Source organism: Mustela erminea, chromosome 2, assembly GCF_009829155.1.
Source record: "Mustela erminea isolate mMusErm1 chromosome 2, mMusErm1.Pri, whole genome shotgun sequence".
Lineage (NCBI taxonomy): Eukaryota > Metazoa > Chordata > Mammalia > Carnivora > Mustelidae > Mustela > Mustela erminea.
The window spans coordinates 164763282-164782291 of record NC_045615.1 but is presented as its reverse complement, the minus strand read 5'-3'; the positions used below and the strand labels follow the sequence as shown (position 1 = coordinate 164782291).

Here is a 19010-nt window from a genome sequence, read left to right as displayed (position 1 = left end):
ATCCTGTCTGTGGGGACGGCGTCCCCGTGACGGAGGGCACCGGATGCGCAGCGAGAGGGCGGCCGGTTTTCCCTTCCCTCTTAAAACAAGGTTAATTAGCGACATGATTAAGGCCGCGGTTATGTCCTGTCACTTAACTGGCAAAGGAGAACGCGGCCGGCCTCCCGGGTCGCACCCTGGGAACGTCCCCTCTCGTCAGCGGCGGGCCGGGTAAACGCGAGAAACCCCGCCCAATCCCGCGAGAGCAGTTCAGCGTGGGGGTGGGGGGATGCGGTGACCCCACCTCCCGGCAGCGTGGCCCAATAGAAGCCGGCCGGTGCCAGTGCGGCCCATCAGGTCAGCCCCTCGGACCGAGCGTCGTCAGTGTTCACGGCGACAGGGCCTCCCCGACACCCGCGGGGAAGCCAACAGGGTTCCCAGCTGCCGGGGCGGGGAGCTGAGCGGAGGAGGTCCGGCACGCGTCGGCGACGCTGATTAGGCAGCACGTGCCGGGCCACCGAAGCCCTTTCCAAGGCTCCGCTCTTAGTCCTCGTGTGACAGCAGTAGGCACAGGCCACGCGCCGTGCGCCGGTTCGCGGCTCCAGCTCAGGCGCGGCTGGAGCTCTCGCCGCACCCTGTCGCGCGGGGGTCACGGGCGGTGGCTCGGTGACGCCGCAGATACCGCAGCTCGGGGTCTTCGCTTCCTCTTTCCTCACGAACGGCCGCTTGCCCGGGTGTTTGAGGTTGTGCAGCACCTCAGAGGACAAGGCCGGGAGGGTCCAGCCCGGAACGGTGCTTCGGCGGCCGCGCGACGGGGTGTTCCGTGAGCGACAGGTGAGACTGTGCCGCCGAGGCCCAGCCCTTCCCCCGCGGCTCCCGCAGCCCTGCGCGGCCGCGGTGCGGAGCCTCCCCCAGGCCCGGCGGAGACTCGCATCCGTTCGCATTTTCCGCGTCTACCAGCCCCGCCCCGTCGTTGCTGAGCGCTCGGAGCCCCGCTGGGTCCCGGGCGGGGGGTGGGGTGGGGGGGCGGGTCCGGGCCTTGTGCGAAGCCGCCGCCGTCGCGCCGCCGCCTGCTCTCTGCAGACTCGCGGGTGCCCGTGCAAGGCCTGCGGGCAGCGCTGGCTCCGCGAGCCTCAGTGTTTCCTGACGCACGTACTTAGGGCCTGGCCCCTTGGCTCCGGACTGCAGCCTTGACGCCTCGCGTCCCTGCCGCCGCCGCATGCTGTGGCGGCGCGGCGGCGTGGACGCTCCGCGGGGATCAGGCCGCGGAGCCTCAGTCGCTGTCCTGACGCGGAGCTGGGCAGAAGAAGACGCGCCACCTCCACGGTGGCAGGAGCTTCGGTGTCGGTCGCTAGTGATTTCGTGTGTTCGGGATGGTTTCTGCAGGTAGAATGGTGACCGCGAATCCACGGCCACACGCACTGGTCTTTAAAAACATACATTTATTTTTCTGGCCGACGTGTTTTTTTTGGTGTTTTTTTTGGAATTTTAATCCTCTGGCTAATCTCACAGATTATTAGGCGGCGGGAGAGCTGCCTGCCCGGCCTGGGAGTCGGAGCATTTGAATTCCAGCTCTACGGTTAACACCTCTGTGACCGGTTTCCCCATTTTTAAGTGAACCGGTGATAATAGGGTTGCTGTGAGGATCAAGTTAGATTTTTCATGCAAGCCCCTAGACGCCTGTCCCACACGAGGGCAGAGCTCGGTACTGAGTTCGAGTTATTCGTGCAGGTGGCGAGTTCAGCAAGCCGTCCAGCCGAGTTCCGCTGGGGAGGGGGAGAGCGAGAGTTCTTGTCACCTGTCCCTGTCCAGAAAAGAGCCCAGTTTCGATGCGGCTGATGGGGGTCCTTTCCTTGACTGCTGCTCCCCAGATTTCATCCTCATGGCCCAAGGCATCCACATGTATGCGGCCCGGGTCCAGTGGGGACTGGTCATGTGCTTCCTGTCTTACTTTGGCACTTTTGCCGTGGAGTTCCGGCATTACCGCTACGAGATTGTGTGTTCCGAGTACCAGGAGAATTTCCTGAGCTTCTCCGAAAGCCTGTCCGAAGCTTCTGAGTATCAAACCGACCAGGTGTAACCCGTCTGCTTCTCCTTGCCGGTGAGGTGGGTGCGCTGGGGGGAGGAGCCGGAAGGACACACCCACGGGCCTCGGTACAGAACCTCTTCACACGTTTCCACCCACACGTTCATGGCCACATCTGCCAAATGAGCTTTTCAGGGCAAGGTATGTCTTTAGTGGAAAAGCACAAGCCCTTATGTGTTGAAATACACGCTGTTACACTGAAAATACATGCACGACAGAGCCAGAAGCCTGTGCATGATCACTTCTCCTTTCCCTCTCTCTCCCAGTACTCTCTGCTGTTCTCATTCTCTCACACGTTTCAGACTTCGTGATCTCCCTGCCAGAGCAGGGCGGGCCACATGTAACACGGGAATAATGCCGACTCCCAAAGTGGCCTTCAGATCCAAAGGGCTTGGACCCAGCTCATGAGGAAGTTCTGAATCTGGCACTCAGACTCCTGAACAGACTGAGGATCATCTGACTGGATGGAAACTGCAGTGATGGGACCCCTGTAACCCATGGAAAGGTCTGGGGTCTGGAACTTAACTCCTTTCACCATGGTTCGGTGGTCGGCTGTGTGGAGTCAAGGAGGGGAGTAGGCTACTAGCCCATCACCATGATTTGGACTTTACTGTGACTGAGAACTATTTCCAAATGTGAATATTTGTAGGGGTGTGGTCTGCCAGGCATGGGACAAGATGGGGGCAGTGAGGGTGTGGTGTCATTTTTGCTTCTGTAGTATGCTATGTACAGCTTTTGTTTTATAGTTCATAGTTTAACTTCTTTTTTTCTTTAAGTAACTACCGTGGGTCTCTTGAGGCCCGTGGACAAAGAAGATGTAGGCCAAGTGCAAGAGCTGAGCTTGTTTTGGGTTCAACCATGACAAAAGCAAAAAAAAAAAAAAAAAAAAAAAAGTGACCTGCAGGCTTCATTTGCTGCTTTTAAAAAGGTTCAAAGCTAAGAAAATGTTCACAGAAAAGCACAAAGAAATATTTGTGGAGGTAATAAAAAGAGCTCCTGCTGGACATTTTATAAAAGGGGTCTTAGAGTATCTTGTTACAAGTCCAGATCAAAGGAGAGCTTCTTAACACGTATCTGTAGCTCAAATTTAGTATTTGATTCAGGGGGGTGGCTTAAGGGCTTTTTCATACTTGGGATTTATAAAAACCAGCTAAACGATCACCCCTTCCCACCCAATACCAGCACAGCTGATCCCCTGCTGCCCAACGTACACTTTCCACCTGCACAGAGTTTAGAACGCAAACTGGAGGCCTCGGCTTTTGGGGCCGTGCTTCATAAAGAGCAGAATTCTAAGTTCAAAATGCCCTGGAGTGGGCCACGTTGACAGACTCTCCTGTACTTTGTTTCAGAAAGTCCCCAAATGTACTTCCCAGGAGCCTGGGACTTCATGGAATGTAATGTGAAAAACGCTGTTTTTTAATTCAACCCAAACTCAGACTCTTGAGGAAGGGGTTCGTGACTTTTCATCTCTGTGTTTCTCTCTGCCTCCCAGCACAGTGCCTGGCACGTATGGGTGCTGAACAAATGTCTGTTCAATAGAATGACTGGTATTTAAGGGCAGGAGAAAGGAGTACCAGAGAAAGAGTCAAAGAGGAGTGAGCAGATGACTGTTTCAAGCAAGCAAGAATGGAAGAAATCCGAGAGTAGGAGCAGATGGGGATGAGAACCCCTACGAGGGATACGTGAAATGTGAGGAAAGAATCAAGAAGCAGAGAACATTCTTCTAGGAAAGAGGCATCTTACTGTACATAGTCCAAGGTGACATTTATTATTTTTGAATACTGCTTTGGGTTTGTTTTTTCATTTTTATATTTTAAGAAATTTTAATCAGAAAACAAAGACTTATGAAGTTTTCTTTTACTCTGCACAATCCAAATTAAACAGCTTTTGGCGATGCACTGTACACTTTCTTAAGTATATCTAAATAGCACATTTTAGCAGAATCAAGCAATGACTGGCATTATTCATTGGGATCTGACCACTAAATAAAATTCTTTTATGCAGAATTATGATTTGTCTCTTACACTAACATTTCTTCTGTAATATTAATGCATGTTGTAAAGGCCATCAGACATTCTGCAGAACATACACTTCAGTGGGCACCTGGATGCCTCAGTCAGTTAAGCCTCCGACTCTTGGTTTCCCCTCTGGTCATAATTTCTCAGGGTTGTGGGATGGAGACCCTGCTGCAAGGCTCTGTGCTCAGTGGGGAGTCTGCTGGAGGTTTTCTCTCTGCCTCTGAGCCTCCCCCTGCTGACACGTGCCAAAACAAAAACCTAACCAGAAACAAACCAGAAGGGATGCCTGGGTGGCTCAGTTAAGCATCTGCCTTTGGCCCAGGTCATGATGCCAGGGTCCTGGGATTGAGCCCCTGCATCAGGCTCTCTGCTCAATCAGGAGCCTGCTTCTCCCTTTCCCTCTGCCCTTCCCACTGTCATGCTCTCTCACTCTCTCTCAAAATCTCTAAAAAATACCAGAAATTATACTTGTGTTATGGGGGTAGCATATCTATCTCTAGGGTGTTTTCCAACACCCACAGCCAATTCTCTGATTCTCTGGACACCAACCTGATGTCCTACAATTTGGTTCGTACTAACACTACCCAGAGTTATTGTCACTCCCACGAGACTGCCCTCTCTCACTTCAAATGCCAGTCCCACAGACTGGGTCCCAGGTTACCCACACTTCCGTCCAACATGACTATAAAATTGGTGGGGAAAGGGATGTCCCACAACTCCCTTCCCTTTTAAGTTAGATAATTTGCTAGAAAGTCTCCCAGACTCCAGAAAACATGTGTGCCTGCTTATTATAAAGGATATAACTCAAGAACAACCAAAAGTAAGCGACAGGACAAGGAAGGGGAGGGGTGCGGGCATGCCATGCTCCCAATGTTCTCACGTGTTCACCAACCCAGAAGCTCTCTGAATCTCTCTGTGCAAGAGTTTATAGGGCTCAATTTCCAGCATCCTCCCCCACATCTGCTTCTGGAGGTTGGTCAAGAGGTCTAATCCCTTAGTCTTCTGGTGACCTGAGCCTATCTGGGGGCCCCCTCCCTAAGTGACCTCATTAGCATAAGATTGGGCTTATAATGAATAACACAAGTCACTCCTGTCACTCAGGAAATTTCTAGAGTTTTAGCAGCTCAGTGGCAGAAACCCTAGGACAAAGACCAAATACATTTTTTTATTAGGCCACACATAAGTCAAGATCAAGATTACAGTACTTCCTAGGAGTTAAGATCCACAGGAAGCTTCTCGGAAGCCAAAACCAAGGTCTCTGTGTTTGGAATGAGCACGCCTGAAGGATCTGATGCAGGTGGCCCAGAGAACAAAGCTTGTAATAAACTAAACTTCATTTTTGTAGTCCAACTAGGTCTCTTGAAGAAAAGTTCTCCTCCTAGTTGGGAGAGAGATGTTTCTAGAACAATGTTGACATTTCAAAGGTTCCATCGTTTTTTATTGAATGGAGAGACCTGACAGGGAGGTGAAGTTTTACCACCTGTTTCTGGGTCTTCTTTGCCCCTGATGTGGGAAACTGAAACTTTCATATGCTAGACTTGGTCTTCTGCTGGTTATAATGGAGAATGATGAAGTCTAGAATCTAGGTGAAGTTCAGCGGGGTAAAGTCCAGAGCCAATGACCAAGAAAGAATTCTTGAGACATCTTTGCTGCAAAATGGTGGTTTCTTAAAGCATGGGGACAGGACCCATGGGCAGGAAGAGCTGCTGCCCTGCTATCCTGAGAAGTGGCTGATTACATACACAGGAGTTGGGTAGGTGAGGATAAAGGGGTGTTCAGAAGAGCTGTCACGGTAAAGAAGACTGTCAGGATACTGGAGGCCTGGTTATTGTCAAGCCAAGGTTGTTTTTCCCTCTAATGAGGCATTAACATGAAGACAGTTGGGAGTTTCCTGGTGGAATGTCCTCCTGTTACACATCCTTGTCAATGAGCTTTAGGTTTAGAAGAAATTTAACTTTATTTACATTTCCTTCCCCTCAGCCTCCTTCAGTTTTATGGAGGGGAGGGTGATGTTAGGGCTTTAGGAACTGAGTTGCTTGCCTCCGGAAGTTGGGCTTTTGATAAGGACATTTGTAAACTGAGGGAGACTCCTGTCTTGCAGGATTGTCTCTACAAGTTAATTATTTGTTTTCCTTTTAGGGCAGCCAGGAGTGCCTGAGGAATGTCACACATGTCACCGAGGTTGGGAAGAGAGGGGGTGTAAGGTGCCAGCTTTAGCTTTGTCCTCAGCCAGCCTCTGCTCCCTCATCAGAGAATGGAACATTGGTTCATTTTTGCTTAGCACTGTGTCCGTCAGGGTATGCTGGATTTTGCTGTCCCAAAATAAAAGGAATAAAACTTAAGTTCACTTCTCACACAAGGTGTGTATCCAGGGGTTGGCAAGGGGGCCACACTCGGTGCTATGACTCGGACCCTGGCTGACAGAGGCTTCATCTCCACACGTGCTTCTGCCACCGTCACTGACAGCTAAGAACTCGTAGACTGCTCAGTGGTTCTTTACGGTTCTGTTAGTGATGAGGGAGCACGAGGCTGGCTGAAGACAAAACAAAAGCTGGCGCCTTGTACCCCACCCTCCATCCGCTACCTCTCAGTCCTATGTGTAGCATCCCTCAGGCAGCCCTGACTGCCATGAACAATAAGCAAATAGTTAACTTGAAGAGCTCACAATCCTGCTAGACAGGAGTCTCCCTTGGCTTAGAAATGTCCTAAATCTCACTAACAAAGACGATTGATAGGATTGTGACATCCCACCAAAAAGTCTCCCAACTATCTTAATGTTAATGGCTGGTCTAAAGACAACATTGATCCAGCTGCAAGGTCAAGGCCTCGGGTAGGCCTGGGACATCCTAGCACCTTGTAGGCCCTCTTTAGCATATGAAAACTCCATTGAAACCTCCCTTCCCCTCACCTTCCCCAACCGCAGGGTACATAACCTGCCATCCCTCATAACCCGGGGCAGCCGCAGCTCTTCCTGTCCACGGGTCCTGTCCCCGTGTTTTAATAAACCACCATTTTGCACCAAAGATGTCTCAAGAATTCTTTCTTGGTTATCGGCTCCGGACCTCAGCCCACCGAACCTCACCTAGGTTCTAGAACTTCATCATTAGGAAGCGACAAACATCATGTAGCTTGCATTTCATTGGGCAGGACACATTGCACAGTCTTATCTGAGAGCCACGCTCCCACTGTGTGCCCAGAAGGGAGGAACATTTCTGTGAACAGCCTACGACTGTCCGGGTTCACATGACTTTTTTTTTTTTTAAAGATTTTATTTATTTATTTATTTGTCAAAGAGAGAGCGAGAGCGAGCACAGGCAGACAGAGTGGAAGGCAGAGTCAGAGGGAGAAGCAGGCTCCCTGCGGAGCAAGGAGCCCAATGTGGGACTCGATCCCAGGATGCTGGGATCATGACCTGAGCCGAAGGCAGCTGCTTAACCAACTGAGCCACCCAGGCGTCCCTCACATGACGTTTTTCAGACTTCTTTGGTCATTGTCATTCCTTTGAAGCGGAGTAATGAAGAATCCGTGAAGAACCATCATCCTACAGAACCAGGAAAGGTGCGATCAGTGGCGCTGACACAGCCAATCACAAATGTGAAGCACCACACAAACAAAAAATGAGAGAAATGCAATTCCTTGGAGCATCTTGACCGAATCTCTGTTGTTTCCCCAAAGCAGGGGGATCAACAGCTGGGGGGGGGGGGGGCCGGGCATTCTGCATATGAAAGAAGCTGGATTTCACAATCCTCACTTCCTGGCAGTTCAGATTCCCCATTGTGAGGGCTCCAACAAACAGCAAATACCTAAACCAGTCCTAAGAGGGGAGTGTGCGTGACAAGGCTGAATCCCTCACTGGAAAAGCAAAGATCTTTTCATCAGGATAAAATATGCTTTTATTTCTCCTATCTCTAAAAAAAAAAAAAAAGTGTCCCCAGGCACCTGGCTCCTGGCTCAATTGGAGGAGCATGTGACTCTTGAACTCAGGGTCATGAGTTCAAGCCCCATGGTGGATATAGAGATTACTTTAAAAAGAAAAGATTTAAAGAAAGTCCCTATTTGCTGTCTCCAGTCCCTCTCTCCCAATTCTCTCTTGAACCCAGTCCAACCATTGGAGCTCTCACTCCTGCCACTTCGTGGAACTGCTTCCCTCATTCTCCAGAGACCTTGTGATGTTGCATACAATGGTTGGTTCTTTTGCAACCTTATCTAGACCCATAAGCACTACTTCACCCTTCTCTCCTGGAAACATTTTCTTTACTTGGCTTCCAGAGATCATTCCCTCTTCATTTGCCTCCCGCTTCACTGTCCATGCCTCTGCCTCCTTTGCTGGGCCTTCTCCCTGACACCTTCACACTGGAGTGTCCCACACCTCAGTCCTTGGAACTCTTCCCTTACTAGCTACATCCACTCTGCTGGTCACTGCATCCAGCCCTTTTGTTTTAAAGGCTGCCATATGCAGACCTCTCCCAATCCACCAGCTCAGACTTCTGGATATCCAACGAACTTATGACATCTCTACTTGTCATCTCAAGTTCAGTAAGTAATTCCTCCCAGAGTCTTCCCATCTAATTTAAGGACAACTCATCTTTCAGTTGCTCAGACTGAAACCTTAAAGTGATCTTAAAGTATCTCTTCTTTTTCTCACACCCCACATCTGTCAGCAAATCCAGCCTACTCTATCTTCAAATTATTCTGGAATTCATCCACTGCTACCCTCTGGTCCAGGCAACTTCCATCTCTCATGGGCTTTTATAATAGCGTACAAAAACTGGTCTCTCTGCTTCCATCATTTGCTCCCTTCGGACTGTCCTCGACACAGCAAAATGGTCTTGTGAAAAGCCAAATGAGATCATCATCACTTCCCTACAAAACCCTTCAATGGATTCTCTTGTACTTAGACTAAAAACCTCAAGCACTAAAATGGCCTGCAAGGGCCAAGAAGACCTGTCTCTCTCCCTTTCATTCTCTCTGCCACTGTAGGTTCCTCCAATAGCCAGCATGCTCTGACCTCAGGACTTCTGCACTTGCTGGAACCTCCGTGCCCTGGACGATCTTCCCCCAGATATTTACATCTCTCACCCTTCTACCTCCTCCAAAGTCACCTTCTCACCGAGGCCTACCTGATCTCTAAAACTCAAGCCCAGCCCAGCAGGACTGCTCTTTCCAGTTTTATCTTGCTTGATAGCATTTTGTAAACAAAATGTGATTTTGTGATTAATTAAAATTCTAACATACATAACACTGTCTTACAGGTTTCACTTAGTTCATTATCTCATTATCTCTATCCCCAAGATGCAGCTCCGTGAGGGCAGGGATTTTTTTTTTTTTTTTTTTTTTTTCAGAGATTTTTGCCTGCTCTGTACCTGAGGCAGAAGAAGATCTGGACTCAGATCCCCTCAACCCTAACCACCCAAACATTCCCACAGAACTCTGCCCTTTGAGGAGTCCATCTTCTATGACAGCTAAAACTCTCTGCCCCTTGAATAGTGTACCTTACAGGAATGCGAAGGGAGGCTGCTCACTGAAAGGAGGGATGATGAAGACTGGTGAAGACTGGACCAAACCAATCTGTGCCAAGATGCACCCCAGTGCTGAACTTCCACCTACTTCCTCCCTCATTATAATACTAAAAACAATGCCCAGAGCGGAGAGATGACCTGTTAGATAGGCAATACACGGAGAGGCATATTCTGTCCACTGTGCCCGCATCCCCCACGTCCTATCTCTCCCTGCTCCAACATGCTTAGACGCCGCCCTTTCCCACCCCAGCCCCCCTGAAAACTTTTCCCGGCCTTTGGTCTGAGAGTCAGCCTGTGGGACACTTCGCCCTTACACCATCTCCCTTGTGCCTAAGTCCTAATAAACGCCTCGCCTGGGATTCCCTTTTGGCCTGCTGTCAATTTCTGTGGCTTAGAGAGCCCAAGCACCCATGTCTGTCACACACCTGGCCACTAAAACAGCGGCTGGCACAGAGTTAGATGCTTTGTAAATACTTTCATGATAAAGGCCTGGTAGTTCCCCCCTTTTCCTTTTTTCTCTCTTTTTTAAAGATTTAATGTCTTACATATGAGCTGCTCCGGGTGGCTGGGTGGCTCAGTTGGTTAAGCATCTAATTTGGTTTTGAATCAGGTCAAGATCGCAGGGCAGGGAGATGGAGCCTCCCATCGGTTCCAGGCCTGCATTAGATTCTCTCTCCCTCTGCTCCTCCCCATCCTGCTCGCAGGGTCTCTCTATCAGAAAAAAAAAGTGAGCCGTTCAAAATTCAAGGCATTTAGGAAACAATAGTAATGCAGTGAGATTTCAGAGGATGTAACCGTTCTCCTGCTTCTCATAGCAAACAGCTTTCTGTGTCTTAAGGAAGTTCTAGATTATAAAAAGGGTTATTTCTTAGAGTGTCTGCTGTAACTAGTACATGTCAAAGATCCATGTTCTAAATGAGGCCTGAAATAATCGTATACAAACTCTGTCAGTGGCAGACTTCTACTCATGTAGCTTCAAAAATAAAATAGTAGGGATAACCGGATCCTTACCTAAAAAACTCCCATTTTTTTCCTGTTTTTAAAAAGTAAGAATCTAAGATGACTCTGTAGGCTATATTCAGATTTATTAGCTTAACTCACAAAAACTCTCCCTACAAACGCTGCTTGGGTCAGCACAAAGAAAAAGCCATGGTTGTTTCATGAGTATTTCTAGAGAAAGCAGCACGAAGGGATTTACTTGACAGTCAATATCGGAGCGCTGTCTAATACCACTAGCCTTCTGTAAGCCAAATTTAGCTTTGTAGCCAGGGACAGTTAAGAGGAGCTGGAGGAAAAGGTCTTGGGCCCAACACAGGAACAAAGTCAGTTCAGGACTAAGAGCACGAGAGGCAGACTGGGTCTCACCTTTTGCTTTCCCTGGTAGGAGACAGTGGTCTCAAACCACAGGGGACTCTCCTATCATACTGATCATCGTTAGGGATGGGAAGGAAGGAGCAAATTTGTGTGGGCACCAGGGAAAAAATAATGGGCATCACTTGTTGTCTCTGTCAGGAGGGTGAAGGGAAAGGAAAAAATCAGACACCCTGTGGTTCCGGGCCTGGGTGTTTGGGAAGATGGGGACACTTGCAAAGTCTAGCAGAACAAGAGATGCCACTGTCAGGAGGGAGGGAGGGGTGAGGAATGAGGTCATCTCCACGCTCAAACTGCTGCTTTGGCACAGTCCTTTCCCAGCCCAGCTATACTGAAGGGGAGGAAAGGTCTGTCCCCTGCTTGGCACCATTTAATTCACTGGGTGACTGTTCCAATTACTGGGGCTGTTGAACAAGTCACCAGAAAATGCAGCAGCATAAAATCACTACATCTGCAGAGGCCAGGGGTCAGAAATTCAGACAGGGCATGGCCCAGAAAGCTCGCTTCTGCTCCGCGAGGTCCGGGTCTCAGCAGGAAGACTTGACAGCCGGAAGCAGTCTGAGGCCTGGTTTATTCCTGTGTCTGAAGCCTGAGGCTGGCCGTCAGTTTGGGGCCCTAGCGCCTCTCATCCTGGTCTCTCCACGTGAGTGAATTTGGGCCCCCCCAGAGCATGGGAGCCGGCTTCCCCAGAGCAAGTATACTAACCCCAGCTCCTACAAAAAGGATATGGCGCAGTAGCCTTTCTATCACCCAGCCCGGAGAGTCAGAGAAACTTCTCTTGTCCTTCTTGTTGGAGCACTCACAAGCAACCTCCCGACGCGGACTCAAGGCGGGAGAACCCATACGGCCCCCTCGGTGGGAGGAGTGTCAAAGTCCTGGGGGGAAGAGAACAGGTGGGAAGACAGCAGTGAAAATGGGGGAGTGAGGAACACCCCAGTCCTTCCCTCTGAAACACCAACACATACAACACTGGCAAAAACCACCAAACACAACTCTCCCAGAACTCTGGAAACTAAGTAAGAGCTCGCGGCAAGCGGGGGAAGCTTACTCAAGAAAATCTGGCTGACTCCCGGTGAAAACAGAGAGCTTTGTGGTCTTTTAGCTTATCCTGGTCCCACGCCAGGCCGCAGCTCAGTGGCGGCCTTGACAGTAGCAGCCGGTGTTTCTGGGCAGGAAAGAGCACCAGACGGAGAACAACGGGCCTCAGTCGCTAGGAGTGGCGCTTCTGAACTACCTATCCATCAGGCTGGGCTGCTACAACAAAGGACCACCAACGGGGTTTTAAACAACAGAAATTTGTTTTCTCCCCCTTCTGGAGGCTGCGAAGTCCAGAACAAGGTGCCGGCTGATGTGGTTCTTGGGGAGGGCTCCCTGCTGGGTGTCTCGTCCTCGCACACAGGCGTCAGTCCGAATGCATTAGGACCCCGGCCCCAACAACCTCGCTCAACTCCAGATAGTCACGCGGGAGGGGAGGGCTTCCCCGTGGGCGAATTTGACTTGGGGGGGCGAGAAACCCCATTCCCTCCATAGCCACCTGTCCGCTGGCTCCTTGGGGGACCGGCTCCAAGGGTTGACCCTTGGCTCAGTGACTCAGAAGCTGCCGGTGCCAAGGGGCTACCCACGGGCAGTGTCGAAAACACCCGAGCGCGGAGGTGTCCGCCCCGGCTTCCTGGAGCGGTGGGTGCGGGCCGGGGCGGACAACCGACACCCCGAAAAGCTTGAGAGCAGAGAGTGGGGAATGCGACGCTCTGGCAGGTAAGGGCTTGGAAAGGCTCTGACATTTCCTTGGTGCTCGGACTTGAACTGTCACCCCGAAAAGAGAGCATGAAGTCCTAATCCCCAGTACTTCTGAAGGGACCCTAACTGGCAACAGGCTCGCGGCAGGCCCAGCCACCAGGCCCCAACCGACCCCACAGAGCGCTCCGCGACAGCAGCGCGCGGCCACGCTCCAGGGCCGGCCGGCCGTCAGGCCACAGAACACGTCTCGACACGTTTTCAAAGATCGCAACCGGACAAGCACGTTCACGAAGAAGTCCATCAGCCGAAGGAAGGTTGGGAGGTTCACAAACACCGAAACACCACGCTCTTCCGCCACCGGGGGCCGCGGAAGCCGTCGGGGCAGCCGAGCGCGCAGCCGGAGACGACGGGCACAAGCGCTCAGGGTCCCAGACCCGCGGCTGCGTGAGGGCGGTCACTGCGCGGGGAGAGGAAAGACCTCAGAGCAAAACGTAACCTTGCCCTGGAAGAAGTCGCCGAGAGCAAACGGTGTGCGCGGCCCGCGGAAGGAAAGAAGAGACGGGAGCGGAGATGCGCCAGACAGAGAATCCCGGGCACGGCCGAGTCGCTTCTCTGAAGAGAAAACGGACGGACCTTGAGCCTCCGCTTCCCTCAGCCTGTGCTCGCCGCACGCCGGAGCCAGAGGCCGCCCTCCACCCACCCGAGGGCCGCCGCCCGTCGCGACCCCCGGAGCCGGTAGCGGCGTCAGGCTCTGCTCACCAGGCTCCCCCGCCCCTCCTGGTTCCCGCCCGCGAGGCCCAGACCACCGCCAGCTCGGCCGCCGGCCCCTGCCCGCCGCCGGGTCGCTGCCCGGGTCGCCGCCCGGGTCGCCGCCGTGGGAGACAGGAGCTCCGGCCGCTCCCCGGCAGCGGCCTCGTCTTATTTGGCCGCGTTTCGTGGCTTTGCTGTTGTTCCCTGGCTCCCCCGCCAAGGTCGCAGGCACGCGGGGCGTAGGACAGGACGGTAACCCCTCACCGCAAACCCGGCCGCAAACCCGGCCCATCCCACGTGCCCCAAATAGAACAGACGCCCGCAGTTCGCGCATTTTCCCCGGGGCGTCCTCCCGCCCCCCACCTCGCACCGCGCGCGCGGACACGCCTCGTGCTTGGTTCCCGCACGCGGCCCCGCGTGCACGCGCCCTCCGCGTGCACGCGCGAGGGACCGGCCTGGGCGAGGGAGAGGAGCTGGGCCCCTGGGCGCTGCTCCGGCGCGTTCGCGCGAACGCACAGTTCTTCCTAAAGAGTGGGGGAAAGACGGGGACACGGTGCCGTCGGGGCTTACGTGGTGCGAGGACGAACTGTTCGGCCTTCGCGCTCTGGCGGGAATTTCAAGACCCTGAAGATCCTTTTTCACGAGGCCGCGGGAAACCGGCGACCGGGCAGCACGGTCTCGAGTGCTGTTTGCCGACGTGACTGAAGGAATACAGCGAGGAGGAGGCTGGGTGGGCGGTCCCTGCCGTCCGGCCCGACGGCGGGATGCCGCCGCCTCTGTCGCAGGCCGCCGACCGGCTCACTTCTCCCCTCAGCCGCCGCCCGGCGCCACCTGCTGGGCGCGGCCGCCTCGCAGCGGGGAAGGTCCCTGGAGGAGCAGCGCCATCTGCCGGGCGTGGCCGGCCGCGCGCCTGTCTCCGCGGTCCGCCGGCGGCCCTCAGCCGTCCCCCGTGCAGCTCTAAGTGGCCGTCAGTTCGGGGGTCAGTTCGGGGTCGCAACTAAGGCCGGTCTCCCAGGAGGCCAGGCAGGAAGCCCCGATACCCCAGAAACGCTGATGACATCAGCGAAGGCCTCTGACGCTTCCCTTCCAAGGAACCAGTCTTTGGCTTGGGGGCGCTTGGCTCATCCAGTCGGTAGGGCTCGCGACCCGCTCTCCGGGGTTGAGACTTTGAGCCCCACACGGACTGCTGAGATTACTTAAAAATATAACCTTTTGGGGGGCACCTGGGTGGCTCAGCGGGTTAAAGCCGCTGCCTTTGCTCAGGTCATGATCCCAGGGGCCTGGGATGGAGCCCCGCATCGGGCTCTCAGCTCAGCAGGGAGCCTGCTTCCTCCTCTCTCTCCTCCTGCCTCTCTGCTTACTTGTGATCTCTCTCTGTCAAATATATAAATAAAATCTTTAAAAAAATAAAAACATAAAACCTTTTGGGGCGCAGGGGTGGCTCAGTGGGTTAATAAGCCTCTTGCCTTTGGCTCAAGTCATGGTCCCAGCATCCTAGGATCGAGCCCAGCATCGGGTTCCCCGCAACCCCCCTCTCTGCCCGCCTCTCTGCCTACTTGTGATCCCTCTCTCTCCGTCAAATAAATAAAAATAAAAATAAATCAGTTTGGGCTTTGATCCAAATCAATGCCATGGTGAGAAAGAGCAGAACTGAGGTAGAAGATGTGCGTTAACAAACAGGAATAAAAAAGGCCACAGTTTTAAGGACTTTCTCCCCTAGAATTCTCTGCAAACAAAATGCTGAGAAAATGTAATAACTTTGATCTCTTTTTGGAAATTCCAGAGGTGAGATTTTTCCTCTTTCCCTTACTAAGGACCATGAATTTCTGTGGATTCACCACCAAGCTCCCTTCTTGCTTTCTAGGCATTTTTCCTTCCTCATGACCAGTCTACTTCATACCTCAACTTCTTCCTAAGATCTTTTTCCATAACATTTGTGAATGAGTTTTTAGGGTCTAAGAAATATTCCACTCGACTTCTTTTTCCCTTCCTTTCACCTCCCACTTTGACAAACTGAATCTGACGGCGGACGTTCTCTTTATTCCTGAATCTATTCTCAATTACCCAAAATACATTAGTCTTGGGGCGCCTGGGTATTAGCAGATTAATGGTCCAGGTCATGGACCATTTTTGGCTCAGGTCATGATCTCGGGATTGTGAGATCGAGCCCTTATAGGGGTCTCCCTCTCCCTTTTCCCCTCCCCCCTAATAAGTTTTTCTGCTGCCTTTTTCATCCTGGATAGGAAACGTCCCTTGCTGTAAACTGAGTGTCTTGTCCCCCTCAAAATCCATTTGTTGAAATCTAACCCCCAAGGCAATGGTATTTGGAGGTAGGGCCTTTGGTGGAACCCTCATAAATGGAATTAGCAACACACACACACACACACACACACACATTTATTTTTTAAGTGATCTCTATGGGCCAACATTGGGGCTCGTACTCACTACCCCAAGATCAAGCGTTGCATGCTCTACCAACTGAACCAGTCAAGCCCCCCAGAGTAGCTTCCTTATAAAAGTAGCCCAAAGAATGCCCCTTTGCCCTTTCCACTATGTGAGGTTACAGAAAGAAGACTGTGGTCTGTGAGGAAATGGGCTCTCACCAGACAGTGAACTTGCCAGCACTATGATCTCAGACTTCCTAGCCTCCAGAACCATGAGAAATACAAATTTTGTTAATTATAAACCACCCAGGTCTCTGGGATTTTGTCAGAGCGGCCCCAACAGACTGCAACACCTCCACCCCAACTTTCTTTTGGCTTACATACAGAGCACCCTCCCTTTCCTTTAATTCCTTCCTTCCTTTTTTCAAGTAGGCTCCAGCATGGAGCCTAAAGCGGGGCTCAATCTCACAACCTTGAGTGAGATCAGGACCTGAGCTGAAACCAAGAGTCGAATGCTTAACTGACTGAGCCACCCAAGCACCCCAATTCCTTTCTAATCTAGACTCTGGTGCGTAATCTTTTCTCATTTCTTCCTTACGTTACCAGTTATTCCTTTACTGGCATTAAGAGATACCTTTCATAAATTACTGCCACTTCCAAGATTTACTTCCTCATTTGCCTTTTACTACCCTTCCAAATTTTCATAGTCCTCAGACTTCTTAGTTACTAGGAGACAAAAACTATCAAATAAAGCCTTTTATATTCCCTGTCCTCTCAAATCTGTAACACTTTTTCATATTCAAAGCATCCCCCAAATTATTCCTCCAGGATTAATTTTAGCTTTTCTTGATTAATTAAGAAAACATCTTCCTTCAAGCATTATTTTATATAAATCAAACGTAAGACTCTCAAAAATCTAAGAAACCCCACTCATGAGTGCTTACTATCCAAATGAAATAATAACCAATGAGATCATATGTGTATACATAACTCAACTAATAGTCAATGCCTTTTCACTGGCATTGCATTCTCTCTCTCTCTCTCTCACACACACACACACACACACACACATCCACACACAAGATTAAGGCAAAAACTAAAATAAAGCTCTTATTTTCTCAATCTCTCTTCAGTTTGTCTTTTGTTTATGGCAATAGGTAGTATGGTTCAGGAACCTACATAAAACTGAGTGAAGAAGAAAATGTTTTTATTAATCACAGCATGAAGTTGACATGACATCCCACTAGAATTGAACCAGGATAAATAATGCTGTTATAAAATTTACACTCTTCGTATCCATTTCAGAGGAAAATACTACATTATTAGGGCTCTTCTAGAAGGATCTTGAGGAATGATTTCAGTAAACCTTTTGCTTTTCAATAGTAAACTGCAACATATATTCTCAAACTCTGCTAAGAAGTAGTTAGAAAGGCAACTATACGATCTATGATGATGACAATTGGCAGGATTAGGACTATTCTGTTAAACATTAGGAGTCACATTCCTATTTTAGCTGTTAACAATACACTTTTTTCATTGGTAAGGCAACCGCTGCTGGGGATGCCACAATGATCAGCTCAAGTTTCTTCAGTAATAGATGTTTGCATGCAACTTCAAGATTCAAATGAGTTTCCTCTCCCAATTTTGCTCTCTTTTAGAGCAGAAATAAATGGCTTTTTGTTCTGTACAGAGGGAGGCTAATATTTTGAAATTCAGCTGTCACAATCTTCTAACTCATAATTTAAAAGGAGAAGAATTATTATTGGGAAGAAGTAGGTGAAATACTTCTAGCTTTTTAAAATAACAAGGCTTCTCGAACCTATCTTTCCACATTGACACAGGACTCGATAAACATGACACATGTGATCTGCACTGCGGTAATTCTTCTATCAGCTACGTTTTGCCCTCAGTACGGGTTAGATTTGTGGTTTCAAACAATTTCTACACAGAAAGCATCTTTAAATAAGTTTCCTTTTCACTGAACAGAGATTTTTTTTTTTCACTGATTTGCCTGTGGAAGGCAATTTAAATGTATGCATGTATACACTTGCATACCTATGTGTGTATATATATGGATTTTTAAGTTAGTTACTTTGACCATTAGAATAAAACTAGACTACAGGGAGAAGTCTGTGAGGCTGGTGTTCCCTCCGGCTCCTGCACTAGGCTGAGGAGGGCAGGTACAGTTCGCTGAAGGACGTGATGAGGCTGTAGTAAGTCTTCTCGTCGTCTGTCAGCCCCGCATTGCCGGGTCTCACCACCACAGCGACGTGCACATCTGCTTCCTCGGCAGCGCTGGCCTCTAGGAAAGTCAAAGTCCGTGTCAGCAACATGACAGGTGATGTCTGAGGTTTGCTTCAAAGGAACCAGGGGCGTGTGGGGGAGGACGCCCCCAAGCTGGGCCCTGATCTGATCACTGCTGAAGCTACAAGACGGGCATACTGGGGACTGAGCACACCATTCCTCCATGTAAATGTGATGCTTCCACAATAAAAAATGTTTAAAAATACATGATTGTGCCTGACAGACTAGAGTGGTCTAGACTTCCGTGTCCTTGTGTATGGTGTATTGTGTACCCCAGACTTCTGAGCTTTACGTGGTTATTGAGTGCAGAAGCAAAGAGCTACGCTCCGCCCACGACGTTCCTCCACTCACTGCCTCAGTCCTACAGAAAACCGAGTGTTTCCCAAAGGTCAAACTCTTGGTCATAGTACCAGTTAGGGACAAATGGACAAACACCAAGGGGACAAATGGAAGTCCATGATCCGATCAGGCCAAAATTCCTGCTGTCACATCAGGAGCCCAAATATGTCCTACCCCCAGACCCGCCTGCTCCTCTTTTTTGCCTGGCAAATTTCTACTCTTGAAAATTCAGCTCAACGATCTTACCTTCAAGAACCACTGCGCCACGTGTCTTAGAACAACCCACGTGCTCCTCTAAGGCTTCGTGTTTGGCTCTACCAACATTGTATGAATTGACACGTTATTACCTGTTGTCTCTCTTCGCATTAGACTATGAGCACCTTATGATCAGTGACTGCATGGTGCGTAAAGGAAAAACAGGACAAGTCAAAGGAGACTAGGTAAGCTAGGTACAGCAGGGGAGATCTCTAATACACCTTGGGTCATACTCCTCTCTCCATTCTGCTTCCATGTGGAAGAGAAG

The 19010-nt window shown here is 50.5% G+C and overlaps 2 protein-coding genes across 6 annotated transcripts in view; one reads left to right on the top strand and one right to left on the bottom strand.

Moving 5' to 3' along the window:
* The window catches only part of TMEM150C (transmembrane protein 150C), a 73168-nt gene extending 65758 nt beyond the window's left edge, over positions 1 to 7410 (top strand). For 2 of the 3 annotated variants that reach the window (XM_032334737.1, XM_032334735.1), the window contains exon 8: positions 1851 to 4075. In XM_032334737.1, the coding sequence (XP_032190628.1) occupies positions 1851 to 2059 (209 nt within the window). In that variant the 3' untranslated portion in view covers positions 2060 to 4075. Of the gene's footprint in view, positions 1 to 1850; positions 4076 to 7378 lie in introns of those variants that run through there. The other variant, XM_032334736.1, reaches the window with a different exon arrangement.
* A 9620-nt stretch (positions 7411 to 17030) lies between these two features.
* The window catches only part of ENOPH1 (enolase-phosphatase 1), a 31547-nt gene continuing 29567 nt past the window's right edge, over positions 17031 to 19010 (bottom strand). For all 3 annotated transcript variants that reach the window (XM_032334732.1, XM_032334734.1, XM_032334733.1), the window contains exon 6: positions 17031 to 18146. In XM_032334732.1, the coding sequence (XP_032190623.1) occupies positions 18007 to 18146 (140 nt within the window). In that variant the 3' untranslated portion in view covers positions 17031 to 18006. The remainder of the gene's footprint in view (positions 18147 to 19010) is intronic.